Source organism: Acanthopagrus latus, chromosome 21 (genome assembly GCF_904848185.1).
Source record: "Acanthopagrus latus isolate v.2019 chromosome 21, fAcaLat1.1, whole genome shotgun sequence".
NCBI classification, from domain to species: domain Eukaryota; kingdom Metazoa; phylum Chordata; class Actinopteri; order Spariformes; family Sparidae; genus Acanthopagrus; species Acanthopagrus latus.
This window is the reverse complement of record NC_051059.1, coordinates 1,851,504-1,866,195: the sequence shown is the minus strand read 5'-3', so window position 1 is coordinate 1,866,195 and position 14,692 is coordinate 1,851,504. Positions and strand designations below refer to the sequence as shown.

The window sequence follows — 14,692 nt, the reverse complement described above, 5'->3', positions numbered from 1 at the left end:
CTCATGGTTTCGGCTTTGCAGTTCACAGCTTGGTCCACTGTCCGTGCGCTCATCACCATTATATCAGTCACCAGCAGGGCCTTGTTTTCAGGGTCATCTCTTATCAAGCAACTCTACATCAGAACAGCCAGAACACTGGTGAACATGCTGAGCATTTAGCAGCTCAAGAGATTTAGTGGAGATCAAACTAGAGATACAAGAAAAGTGGATATTGACTCAGATTTGCTGTAGAGCTGCGACTATTTATCGATTAACTGTCAACTAGACATTTATCAGCACTATTTTGATGGTCAATTAATCAGTTTGTCTTTTTTTTTATTTGTTAATAAGAGAAAATGATCTAATCCTCGGATGGTTCACTTGGTGCTGCGGCTGCCCCGTGATGTAGGCTGAGTCCTCATCAGTGGCCCAGCCAAGTCTTTACTAGAAGTCTTCTCCCTGTCTCTACCTCTTTCCTGTCTGACATTACTAGCTGCCCTGTCAAAATAATGGCTAAAAGTCCCCGAGAAGAATCACTTGGAACAATAAATACGTTGAAACCAGCTGGAGAAGAGGTAGTTAGCCGCTGATGGGCTACAGACTCCTATGGTGTGTAAAGTTGGAGTTCTATTTATATAATCAATCAGTTGGTTTGAGTAGGTTTTTCTTTTTCTGAAGAAAAACAGAATTCTATATTTGCAGGTTTCTTTCATCCTGTATGACTGTAAACTGAACGTCTTTGAGTTGTGGACAAAACAAGCACCTTAAGGACGTCATCTGGGGTTTTGAGAGACCCTGATTGATGTTTTTCACTGTTTTCTAACATTTTATAGACCAAGTCCTAGTCCTAGCAGTCGCTAGACTGTATGTGTAAATGGACAACTGTTTGGTAGCGCATTAGCTACATCAACATATCATAACTGTGGCAATAGGTTGGTGTTGGCCAAATGGCAAAAAAAAAGAGTGAATGCAGCTTTATGGGGTCATGTTGTCCATTTCAGTGTTCGCAGAAAAACAGAAAATGTTAACAGCAGAAGTAAAAAATTAGCTGTAGCTTTTAAAATGTTACTTTTATAATGTACAAACTAAATGTTCCTTCTTCAAACTAGTACATAATTATGATCATAGGTTGTTCTTTTGTTCACCGCTGCCCTTTGGATGTGGATGTGGCCACGTGTCTGTCAGGGGGTGTGGCTTCGGTCGGTACAGGGGCTGATCACTGTCTCCACTTCAGTGATCTCAGTCACAAGTTCTCTGATGAGAGCCACACTGTCCAGTGGAAGCTCAGCTGCACTCTCTGGCTGCAGTACCATTGTCTGAGGGCTTTGAGGAACCTCCTCCTCCTCCTCCTCTCCCTCTGTTCTCTCTTCTTGTTCCGTATGATCTCTCTCCTCCGCTTCCTCCTCATCTTCTTTTCTTTGCTCGGTCTGAAGCTCGCCACCTTTCCCTTCATCATCTACGTTCTCCTCAGGCTCTCTCTGCTCGGTGGTTAAGCAGGTGGCGCTCTCTGCTGGAGATCCGGGGGATGGGCAGCCGTCATCATCAGGCTCACCTCCTGTAGGGGCTTTACTTCCCATTTGCCCTTCAGCTCTCCCCCCCTCTAGCTCTTCTTCTTTCCCCTCTCCTGTCTCTGTCTCTACTTTCTCTTCTTTGATTTTCTCGTCTACCTCTTCGTCCTCTACTGCCTCTCTTTGTTTCTCCTCTCTTACCCTCTCCACCTCCCAGTTGTCCTTCATTTCTCCTGTCAAATACACAGCTCTGTCAGTGGTCGGCACTGTTTGCATTACAGGAGGTTTCGAGGCGTCAGAACCAATGGCCTCGCTGAGTGACCCGAGGCTCATTTTCATTGGACCGTCTGTACAAGGAGGGGGTGTTGATGAGGCGCAGATGTGCTGATCAGTTACGCCTTCTGTTTCTTGATCCGAGGTTGAACGGTCAGGTGCGGCACAGTTTTCAGGTGCTGCAGATTTGTCATTTTGTGCACATTCAGCTGGAACATCTGTGGACGGTGGCGAGGACGGAGTGGGAGAGTCTGGGATGGGATTAGAGGATTCTGGGTCAACAGATGCATCGGGTGTACCAACTTCCTGTCCTGCGTCGGGGTCCGTTGTGTCAGCTATAGCTGATGGTGCGTCAGTTTCAGGCTGGACTTCTTCTTGGGTTTCCTCGAAGCAGGACTCCTCCTCTGTCGATGGTTCATCAGCCTGCTGTGTCACAACGATCCCGGGAGATGGACACACTACGCTCTGGTCAGAGTTTTGAGTGGTACCGATGTCAGATTTGGCACCTTCACTAACTTCTGGGTCGCTCTGCAGAGCTGTGGCTGTCTGACCTCCCTCCACCACCACAGGAGCAGGCTCCTCACTGGGTGCTGCTGAGGTGGAGTCTCGAGCGTGAATGGCTGGGCTTCCTGGTGAAGAGCGAGGAGGTGTCTGCCCCAGCAGACTGTACTGACTGATGGCCAGATCAGAGGTGTCTAATAAGAGATTGTTGCTCTTCTTACTTGTAGCATCCTGGAGAGCTGAGCAGAGGGAAAAGCCAGAGTTAGAAGTTTGGATCAGATAGCTGCCTTCCATTAGATGTTATTTTTCTTACTTACTTAAGCATACAATAGACAGCTTGGTCATTCACCTAATGAATCACACTCATGTCTTGTTGATATGTGTCTCCCTTTACAACTGGGACTTGAGACGGTTCAAAACCAGCATTCTCTCTACTTTCTCAGTGGGGACCAGGATGGTAGACCCCATTTAATACATCATTAAGTTTTCAGGATGAAGACTTGATAAGGCGTCAGGAAATAAATGTAAGTCTAGGTCAAGTCCCTACAAGTAACGACAACATGAGTGTGTGTGTGTGTTTGCGTGTTGTTGTTTACCTGTGTCTATCTCCTTACTGAGGAGGTTTCTCAGAACATCATCATAGATGTTATGAACCAGGATAAAACTGCTGTAGTCCGAGAAGATGTACTGTTCAAACTGCTGCAGCTCCTGGACAGAAAACGCACGGAATGCTCTGTTAAGTCATACTGTCTTCGTGTCACACTGCAGTGACGGTGTATAAACGTGTGCACATGGTGGGACAGACTGTGTTTGACCCACTGTTTTCCACTTGCTGTCCATCCTCCTGGTCAGAGCAGGCAGAGTGATCTCCTGTAAAGCTTCCTGATAGAGCCTCCTCTGGACGACTCTGCTGTCATAGTCCAGCTGCTGCTCACACACACACACACACACACACACACACACACACACACACACACACACACACACACACACACACACACACACACACTTTTTACTCCTAAGTCCTAATGCCATCATCACTTTTGAACATTTTTATGGACATTTTCTAGAACAATACATTTGTGAACAGCTATCTATATGCAGTATGTATGTCAGGCAATGTCACATGTATCTCTGTTGTGTGCTGTCATTTATTTACCTTCAGGACTCTTTCTTTAGCTCGATCCATCCTGACGGGTTTCTGAGAAGGCTGTAGTCTGGTTGATGATTGGAGGAAGAGCTCTAAGGTGTACACAGCACTGTCCAACAGCTGGAAGATGCAAGAGACAAACACTGTGCATCTGTGATGAAAATTGGGGGATTGTTTGACCTCATTTTAATTTACTTTGGGTCCTTTGGAGGCCTTGGCTGTATTAGACGTTGCACTGTGCCAGCTGAAAGCCATGAATGAACCTCCGACACTGTTTCGTACCTTCTCCATCTCCAGATGCGCAGAGTGAACCAGCTTCTGGGTGCTGCTCAATCCAAACCGCTGTTTTAAGCCTTCAACTTTCTCTGTCAGGTTCTCCACCTGCCTGTAGCTCTGATCCAGACTGATGGAGCGAAGCGTCGACAAAGCCTGGAGAACACACACAAAAACACACAATCAGGAGCTTAAACCAAACTACTACACTTAATGTGCTTAATGTGATGACTATGGATGTAACGATACAAAAACCTCAGGGTACAATATCGTCTCATAAATTGTCCACGATATATTTATCACGATATTTTTTAAAAAAGATGACTTTAACAATGTCCTTTTATAATAAATCACGTGTTCACAGGTATTATTTGTGTCTGTTTTTAATTTTACTTGAGGTACATCAGCGTTCCCTCCATGGTAAAATAAAAGTAGCCAGCCATGACCTAAATATCTGCAAAGCATGTCCATGAATTGTAACTGGCAGTGAATGATTGGACTGTGGACAACTGCAAACCTAGAATTACATCATCACGGTTATATGCTCCTGTGCCCCAGTCAAGTTGCTCTTCCAGAGTTGAGGCATTGAATAATAGCCTGAAAATTCAGTGCAGAATATAATGATTTCACAATGCATTTAACTTCTGACCTTTTGGATATCGAATGTCATAAATTTGTCATCTTATCCTATTAGATATTTGTGTAAAATGTAATGGTAATTATATGAATTCTTGAGCTAAGGCCAAATGCGTTCTTGAAATATTGTGTTGGCAAGAATGGGACGGATGGATGGGCGGACAACACAAAAACGTAATGCCTCTAGTGCCATCTGGAGCAAGAATCTGGCAGCCAGAAGCTAGTCCCTCCCTCCCTCCCTCTGGTATCCAGCAGGGGTACCAGGGCACCCAGGAGGGTGTGGCAATGGGTGGACAGCTGGCTGTCATGTTGAGCAGTATGAAAACACCCTCTGCTGTTCAAACACAGCAACACAGTGACGAGCAGAGATCTTAGAATGCATTTATACTGATCTGCCTCATCAGAACCATGAGCTTTATGATCAATATAAAAATGTGATATGCTGGTAGATATCATCCCAGTTCTGATAGCACTAAATTCTGTGAGTTTTACATCCCTAATCATGACTAATATAAGTTGGCACATGGTGCATTGCAAGCTAAAGTTTGCAGAAGAAGTCATCCTTTCTCAAGAATAGACACACAGACGACACACACGTCTCTCTCACCTTCTTTGTCTCTGGTGTTCCTCCATTGGTGTGTGTGAAGGCTGAGTCCATCTGTGTGTGCAATGTGTGCTGCATGCCCTGAATCCCAGCACTGATGTGTTCGGTGAGCGCTTCAAGGATGGAGGACATGTAGGGTGCTACACACTCACCGCACACTTTCTCTGCGTCTCCACAGATACTCTCTGGAAGACACACATATTTACAAAAAATGCTTATCAGTGACTGGAGGACTTGAATGTGCCAGACAGGAAACTGAAATTATAGCCGCAGATATTGAGTTAACAGCACCTTTAGAAACAGACATTCACATTAACATATTTTCCAGATATGTTCAGACTTGAGGGGCGAACGATCAACATGCCGCACCTCGGACTTTCTCCTCCAGGAAGCAGTGAGAGGACATTATCTGGTCCAGGTTGGATCTGATCAGTGCCTGATTGGCTGATGCTGTCTGATGACACTCCTCCCGCAGAGCCTCCAGACTTGCAGTGAGTTGTTCCAGCACCAAAGTGTATGTAGCCTGCACCGTCTGTACATGCATAAGCACATTATAGTAACACAAGACTGAGCCTCAGTGAATTTCACACAAGGTGGAAAACATTTTAAAGCAGCAGAGAGAGAAAGAAATGATGTTCTGAGAGTCACATCTAAATTCTCACAAGTGATGCAGAATTCAGAGATGTCAGAATTACAACACGGGACCCGTCACTAAAATCTTGTAGCGTGTGCATCTTAAAGATTGGAGGGAAGTCATTCTGTCAAGTTTCTTTCTTTCTTTCTGCAACACAAAGCTCCCTCAGTGTAAGCTTCAGTCTGCAGAGCCATGAATGTAAAGTGCTAAAGCCACGGCCCTGCTGCTGCTCAGAGCAGAGCTCACTGTTGATTCACAAAAATGTTTGATATTGAACATCTCTAAATCTCTAAATTCCACCAAATTTGACATTGCACTTCTATGGACCCTCAGCAACAAACAGAAATATGTGACTAGTGGACAGACAGACAGACAGACCTTGCTTTATGATTAGATACAAAAATATTGATTAGTTTCTTGTTCTCCCAACTATTCTTAGATTGATTCAATTCACTTTATTATCGGGCTGATTTGATGCAGGAGCCTTTCATCAAGGATGTCTCTGTATGTCCTGATGTCCTGTATGAATGCACATTTTCAATTCATGGAAATACCAGAACCTTTGGAAAAAAGTCAAAAATAGTGGATGCATCCAGTAATGAGTGAACAGCTTTTGGACACGTGACTGACGTAACCACTCTCTGAAATACTTTCTACCAGACAAACATTACCAGAATGTCAACATTTAGACTAACACAGCGTATATAAATGACCCAACAACAGGAAAGACAGGGTCCGCGTGTAACTATGACTGATAAAACCATGTAGACTGAGCCCAGCTGTCACTCAGCACGCAGTTTGCTAACGTTTGAGAGGCCGAGCTGATGATGGACTCCAGCACTGTGTTCTTGTCACACCCCTCCCATGCTGTGTTTAACTCACTGCCAGCCACTGCCGTATCCTTTCAGTCTTCTTGCCCTTCACTCTGGATTGAAGCTGACTCTGTAACCATGGCAACACTTCCTCCATCACCTGGGAGGCCAGGACCTACGCACACAAACACAGTGTCATCAGTAGGTGGACGAGCAACAACAGACTGTGTGTGTGTGTATATGTGTGTGTGTGTTTGCTTACTTTTTCTTTCGTTCCAAGCAGCATTTCCCAGGATTCATAGCATCCTTTGTCCTGTCGGTAGAGTTGGAGGGCTCGGACAAATGCCTTGGTCTCAAAGGATGAGTCACACCAGGGATCTGCAGGGAGTGCGGGCTTATTTATAAACCTGGAGACAATCATTTTCAGTGTTCCCTGCATAACTGTCAGGAAATCTCGTGAAATGCCCCACACCACCAGTGAAAGCATCCTGCCAGAAAGTACTGTCTGTGAAGCAAAGCCTGACCTCTTCCTCTTCTTCTCCACCAGTTTCTACAAACTATTTCAAACACATCAATCAGCCATACTGTTGCACTGTGTACGTGTTGCACACACACGCACACACAAAACATGGAGAGCATCAAAACAGTACTTACAAATAACTCAAACATATAAAAGTAAAAGAGCACTCTACACAAAATGAACAATATTTATAAGAAGCAAATACTGAACGTTGAAAAACGATTTCACAGTTGGAAGTCGATTTGGTGTGCGCACGTGTTTGTGTATGCGTGTGTGTGTGTGTGTGTGTGTGTGTGTGTGTGTGTGTGTGTGTGTGTGTGTGTGTGTGTGTGTGTTCTAGGAGCAGTGCTGGTTGTACTAACAGCAGCAGGAAGGAAGGACCTGTGTTATCGCTCCTTCACACACTCAGGGTGAAGCAGCCTGTTGCTGAAGGAGCTGTCCAGTGTCCTCCTTGCACTGCAGTGTCCCTGCTTCCAGGGGTCTCCAGGTCCTCCCCAAGAAAAACTTTTTGTTTCAGAGACTTTGTTTCCTGCATTCTGATGATTTTTAAAAATGAAAAAAAAAAAAAACGCAATAAAAATGACACTGAAATATTAATTATATGATTGTCAATGTGATTGTCACTTTGGGCTGTATAAATAAAACTGATTTCATTTGATTTGATTTAATTCTCAAGAAACAATGCAGGATAAATCGCTCCTCTGTAGTGTCCAACAGTTTGCATTTATTCATTTTTGGCCCCTGGCCTTCAGAGAGTCTGTGCATCCCTCTGCTCTATGCGTGTCAGTTGGTACGATCCCGTGTTTGATGAAAAAATACATGGCCCTTTTCTTTAAAACTGTAAGTGAGAGACAGGATTTCTCTCTCCATTTCTCTGTCTGTTTCACAGTCACTGAGGAGGACAAGATGCAACAGCACAGTAGACTACAGACCACATAGTGCCAGAAACAGGTTGAGATGACTAAAATGGATGAAAATGTGTCATTAGTCGGGAGAAATTCAGAAGACCAAGGAGGGAAACCAGGGGAGGGCAATGAAAATGGGGAGTCTTCTGGGAAGATGGGTAGAAGGAATGTCATGTTGTGTAGCTAATAAAAGCATAAAATGTCCTAAAAATAAGTCTGTGAAGAGGAAACTCTATATTCATGATGTTTTCCCCAAAAGACTTTTGGGTATTCTATTCTTACTTCATAGATTCACATTTGAGGAACAGAAAGCTTCGGTAATGCAAAACATACATCCGTTTATCACCAACACTGTGAGTATGACTATGAATCATCCTAGTGTGACTGGCAGCATGAAATCATTTCCTCCCTGATGCTGCTGACATGATGGGATATGCTTCTGGGTGGGTAAAGTGTCAGAACCGCAGCTGTCAGGCGATTAAAACATCTTTTCTAATTTTATTTTAGATTAATTGATAAGATTAAATGCCACACACACCAATATTTGCCATAAGCATTTAAAATATGGATTTCTGTAGATGAGTGAATCAATGAGTAATTTGACATAGTAAACTTTAAAAGGAGGGAATATTTTCAACTTGCACAGCTCACAGTTTGTCCATGAATAAACTCCTCAGCTGCTTAATGCACAAGAGGAGCTCAAGTTGGAGTGACAGCTGTGGCTACCCCTGCTAATATCCATGCTATCTGACTCCATGTTAATAATGTTAATCCTGCTGAGATGGCAGTCTGATAGTGATGGTATAACATCTGACTATTAAACACAGTCCGTTCTCAATTTGAGAAAGATTAACTCATAAACTCCTGCCGTGCTTTGTTAAAAAAAACTTAGATTCTTGTGATTCTCTTAATGCAAACCAGCATGTACAAGTAAATTCTCCACTTCAGTTACATATTTAGTCCCAAACACAGTATTCCATGATTAGATGGTACAAAGACAACTGTGCCTACAACAAACTAGTTGTATTAAAAATGCATTCATTAGTTTAAGTGGCAGAACTTCACACACGTTTCACACTTTTTTACCGCATAAAGTTGGATAATATGTTCACCAAAAAATGCCTATTTACGTAGCAGGCAGAGAGAAACATTTGTCTGGCCAAGCTAAGCTATTTGAAAAAAAAAAAAAAAAGGTATCATATGACTGCTGATTAATAAGACCAACAGTTTTTTTTGTCGAATTGCTGCTTTAAGAGCACAAAGTAAAACACTGCTGGCCAGCTGCGTGCTGTTTCCTGTTACTGCTGAGGATATCATGGCGTCTGTGCAGATATGTTGCTGTGTTTTCGCAACCATACGAGTTAAAGTAAGGGGGGGGGTTGATTTTTGTTTGTATTCTCGCTAACCACACAGGAAGCCAAGAGCATTAATATTTGTATCTGTCACTAGGGAAATTGCAATGACATCAGTGTCAAGTTGAAAAAGAGCCAACCAGCAAGAGCGCAGTGGCACAGCAGGTTTACATGTTTTACAGCATACTGACGTATCAGAAATGTCAAAGTGTGGCAGCCTATTGGACTCATTTAAAGCCACACACCACCTGGTAGTGAGAGGACGGTTATGACTCAAATGTCATTTTTGCCATACATGTAGTCTTTTATACTTCACTTTGTATACAGATGAAACAAACAAGTTCAGCAGCAAGCCTTACATGTGCGGCAGGTATTAGTTTAACTTTGGACAGGATCTAGCCAGCTGTTTTACTCTGCTTCCAGTCTTGATGCTACACTATGCGAAACATTCTGACTGAATGTTTACTGAAAAACATGATCATGCAGCCTTTGCTTTACTGTGAGTACTGATTGCATGATGGCATGTTGAGTGTCCCTTTATTTTCCAAGATTCCTCCCGGTCAGTTGCTACATAGAGATCATCATCCCACAAGCTGACCTAAAGTGTCTTGTTTTCCTTGATTTCATTGTACGAGTGGAGAAAAGTAATCGTCAAGTCAGTCAAATCAAACATCTAAGTTTGATCATGTTAGATAACATAAGACTCCATGAGCTACTGATCATGCCAAACCAAATGGTAAATTATGTAACTGTACCAGCAAAACTGTTACTATGTAATCTAGCAGGGGCACATTTTATTGCCAATGAATGCAACTTTTCATATCTATAAGAAGTTGTTTCAGTTTCAGTCTTCTCATCTCAGTGAAACTTGTCATTTTGTGTCGCTTTTTTTTTTTTTTTCCAAATGAGCAACTTTAACATTTTAAGTTGACTTTTTAAAGACAAAGCCTTTGTCTTTTTCTTATGTTAAACTGCTGCATGTTTCCAACATAGAAACAAAGTGCAAAAGAGAGCCAAAGGGAAACTGCATGCCGGTGTTTGCGTTTTACCGAGGTTGCCGTGTCTGATGCAGGTCTTGAGGGCAGACAGGAAGTGATCTCGTTCCTCTTCTTGTTGGAAAAGGAAGCAGGTGTGGCCTGTGTAAGGCAGGTGCAGATACACAGCAAACACATCTGGAGACGACGCCACCGATGAAGAATCGTCCTTCACTTCTAAACACACAGAGACAACAGTGTTACAGATGTGGACTGGAATTAAGTTTATGTTAAAAAATGAAAAGCAGCTGAGGTTCACGACAACCACTGGTAGCAGCTCTTGACTCTTAAACATGTTTTTAATAACGTAATATTTTCCCAACAAATCCTGTAAAATAACTCATTTGTCAGAGTTATGACTTGTTATGATTAAAGAAAATACAAAGACAAAGTTAAACTTGTCTTGTCCTCTGAGTTGTAGCTACCTGAAGGGGATGGAGAGGGGAGTACTCAGTTGGTTGTGATCTGCAACCTCACCACTAGATGCTGCAAAAACCTTCATACTGCAACTTTAAGTATGTTTTTTATGCTGTAGGTATAAATAAATACTACCGTTGAGTACTCCAGCACAGGTTTGCTCGAGGAGAGCTCTGGACTCCTCCTCAGTGGTGAACACTCTGCCCCCTGCTGTCTGGAGGACCAGCTTAGCTGCGCATCCACGTCTGAAAGTCTACAGGTGGAAACACAGACGACAAAGTCCAGCACTGGCCAGCAAGTAATTTGGAACTTGTTTTGTTTGTGGGTGTGTGTATGTGCAAGTGTTACCTCCATGTTTTCATGTATCTCCACTTTGCAGTCTCTTCTTAGAACAATGTACCTCTCTCTGAATTTCTTTCCCTGCTCATACCAGCAAGAGAACTTCACACACCCCTGGTACAGCACATCCTCTGGAACATACTGCGGCTGCACACACACACACACACACACACACTGATTTAACTTCAATGTGTTTTGCAATGTTTTTAAAGAAAATATCACAGATTTTCCAGCTGCATCCATCATGAACATGCAGTTCGAATGAGCCGGTTTAGACTGGTGGACAGATTGACAGGTGCAGCTCCTACCCCACTGGTGAGCAAGAGGCCCCTCCCCTCTTTCTTAGGCTCCACCTCCTGGTGTAAGTGTCTGAAGTAGGCGGCAGAATACTGCTGACGGTAAAACACACTGAAGCCCTGGTATGTACTGTCCACAAGTCCTGGAACCACACACACACACACGCACACACACGCACACACACACACACACACACACACACACACACATTTAAAAAATATACCTTAAGCACTGTTGAGTGTCAAGTAGTTTAGTAGTTTAGATGAACAGGTTTGAGACAGCTGCGAGCCAGAGACATCACGTGCAGAGGTGTGGAGCCCCGACAGTTGTGGACACTCAGACCCAGCAGACATACTGTGTGCTTAAGAGACAGGGTCCATTCCTCTGTGCTGTACCTAACAAGGCGTCAGTCAATTTGAGTTGCACTGTTAATGTTTTGATATGTAGTGGTCAGTTTATATTGACATTTACTATGTCAGCATTTACTGATATAACATGATGACTTTACATGTTTTCGTGTGTGCTATGAGTCTTTAGCTTTCATTTAAACAATTTAATTTAATTCAATAAAGAAACAAGTATGACAGTAGTTATTATTAGTATGAATAAATTAGATGAAAGGCAACATTTTTGGGAAGACCTCAATAAACTGCCCTAAACTGGTGATGTATTTATATGCATTTAAAAAAAAATAAAAAAATCTGGATCCTGGATTTTCCTTTTTATCTGAGACTCCCTGACCTGTAGGTCAGCGATATTTGGAACGCAGCAAGCAGCAATACCAGAGGCCAAGCAACGTGACCATTCCACAAATACAGGTTTTGAGTAGACACTGCACCAGTGGATTGAGACATGTGAACCTCCTGCAGCTGCTCTGCTCGAGTCCATGAGTGTGGGAAGAGAGGATGAGAGGAAGATAGCAATTACCTCAAACACACAAACACAAGCTAAACTCTCCTGTCGTGACAAGTGATATAAAAATACTGCCCATAAAGACGCACAGAGTCAGTGGGTGTGATGCCCTTTAATGTACGCTGTATAACGTGTTTTTAATATCCAATATGTCTGTCGGTTTGTAAGAGGAGCTAGTGGATGAGTTGTAATATGCTGTTTACATTTGTTTATAGTATGGCCACATTATCACACATGGTTTAGGCCTCTCTGTAGCCTGACTTTCATCTTACACACATACACACAGATCAGACAACCCATAATAAGGTAATAGTTGGAAATGGCTGTAATTAGATTGCGCTTTGCTGTGGAGATTAGTGGCAGGATGTGACTGAACTGATAACATGTATAGGAATGCACACATAAACTTAGCAAAGCAACTCAGTTAGCCCATTCGGATTATTTCTTATTTGTGCAAAAGTGAATTGGTGAGACTTAGAAAAAAAAAAAAAAAAAAAAAAGAATCAATACATTTTTTATTACAATTTCAGTCAAGACATCTACGGAGCTGTTCTAATGGGCTGGTGGGTAATGCTAGTAGCATGTAACCACAATGTCCCCACTGATTCCCCCCCCCCCCATGTTTCCTGTCTACCTCTTAGCCCAAAGCTAACAAATAAAGGTGGAAATAAACGTCATGTCCCCCTCACACATGTAGAAACACCTTCCAGTACAACGAACTCCAAAACGACAATTCAAACGATGCTGCTGTATTCGATAACGTTAGAGTATATGTTTCATTTTCAGTCACTCTTTTTTAAAGTCAGCATGGCAAATCACTCAAAAATGAGCACTTTACTGAACACATGACAGAGACATTAAAAGATTTGGGGATTTGAGGGCAGAAAGCGCGTGGTTGTAACTCGTCACTCAGTTCACCAAACTAAGCTGCACCAGTAACCACTGCAATTACTCCTTATAGTAGCAATAACTGCTACTACTACTGTCACTATCACTGACGCCTCGACAGATTGATCTGTAGAGGAATGATCTGTTACGGCACATTTCTTTGTATCTCTTTCTGTCTGCCTCTCTAGTCACTACTTTCTATGGAAAACAGGGCCTACAACCATAAGATATGTTGGCCATTATGTCCTGATAAACAATTCTAAATGGGAAGTGTCCAAAGCTGCACACTACACTGAGGAGTGCTGGAAAAGTCAAAAAGAAAATGTGGTAAACTCTTCGTTTTACCTTTGATGTTGGTGATTTTGGCCTCATCCAACAAGCCGGAGGAAGATGCTCCCATAATGTCTGTGTTTCCCTTCCTCTCAAATGTCGTCAGAAAAACTCAGCTCAGTTATTTCCGTGTGTTCACACAGAGGGCCAACACACACAAAATCTATACGTAACTAAATGAGCTGCTCTGATGTGTTAAGGTTTTCGCTCAGCTCATTTCCTCTGTTTTCTGTGAGTCAGTGTGTGGTGAGCTGGGCGGGACTGTGACATGAGGTGAAATCTGTCACAGTAGTTACCTCAACAACTGCAACATCACACACAAGTGTCTTAACCTTCCTGATAAGGCCATCTGCTGGTTAACACTGAGAAAGGCAGAGTTGTAGAAAGTACCCGAAGTTCATACTTAAAGGGGAACTATGTAGTTTTGGAGAATTTTAATATTTGCAATAGTTCTGAGGTAAAGTTGCAGAAAATGGAAAAAAAAAGCACCTCAAAATTGTAACATGAAGGACATTTTTGAAATTGTAATATAGTTATAGTGTCTCTTAAGTCTGTAATGATTTACTGACATCTATGAAAATACTTTTGATGATTCAACTTTTGCAAGCTATTTTTATTACATTTTTTGTAGTTTCTGTAAATCTGCACACACTTTTTGATCTATGTGCAGATTCCAGTTAAAACACCGGACACACACACACACACACACACACACACACACAACATACACAAACACACACATATTGTGGACTGTTCAGACGTGTGTAGGTTTTATAGGTTGGAGCAGAGAAAGCATTGATGTAATTGATAGTATTAATGATGACAGCATTCAGTTTAGTTCAGAGTCCAGTAACAGGCATGCTGGCTCATTGGCCTACTACTTACATTCTATATTACATCAAGACAGCACGGGCAGTGACAGCATAGTTTTCACAACAAATGTTACTGAAGCAAAGGAACCAAAGTGAAGTAAGCTCAGCAGGAGAAAAGCCAACGTTGACATCACCCAGGACATGCAGCCAAACAGAGGCGGCACTGCTGCAGGTGGTTACTGTCCTCTGCAGGGAGAACGAGGCTGTAACCTCGGATGGTGAGGACCGCAAAAAGGAGGCAACAACCGGTCAGCAGTCAGTGCAGGAGAAAGACGACCCATGCCCCGATCAGCGTCCACACTCCACCATGTTGGACCACCCTCTTGGAATGATTGGCAGCTCTTATATAAGCCTATCACATTTGTGTCATTTGTTACATTATGCATACATGTGAGCGTGAACTGAGGACACAGAGGAGATCATAATAAGTAGCTCAAGGAATGATGTAAATGATTT

At 42.7% G+C, this 14,692-nt stretch overlaps 1 protein-coding gene across 1 annotated transcript; it reads right to left on the bottom strand.

Annotated features, from left to right (window-relative positions):
• Positions 1 to 300: 300 nt before the first annotated feature.
• LOC119011700 (protein Niban 1-like) lies at positions 301 to 13,589 on the bottom strand. The gene is made up of 14 exons (XM_037085031.1): positions 13,380 to 13,589; positions 11,246 to 11,376; positions 10,947 to 11,084; positions 10,734 to 10,851; positions 10,197 to 10,358; positions 6,633 to 6,748; positions 6,441 to 6,545; positions 5,294 to 5,456; positions 4,928 to 5,109; positions 3,694 to 3,840; positions 3,421 to 3,531; positions 3,081 to 3,188; positions 2,858 to 2,969; positions 301 to 2,500 (listed from the first exon to the last, which is right to left on the bottom strand). The coding sequence occupies exons 1-14, from the start codon at positions 13,432 to 13,434 to the stop codon at positions 1,161 to 1,163; spliced, it is 2,988 nt and encodes a 995-aa protein (XP_036940926.1). The 5' UTR covers positions 13,435 to 13,589; the 3' UTR covers positions 301 to 1,160.
• Positions 13,590 to 14,692: the final 1,103 nt, after the last annotated feature.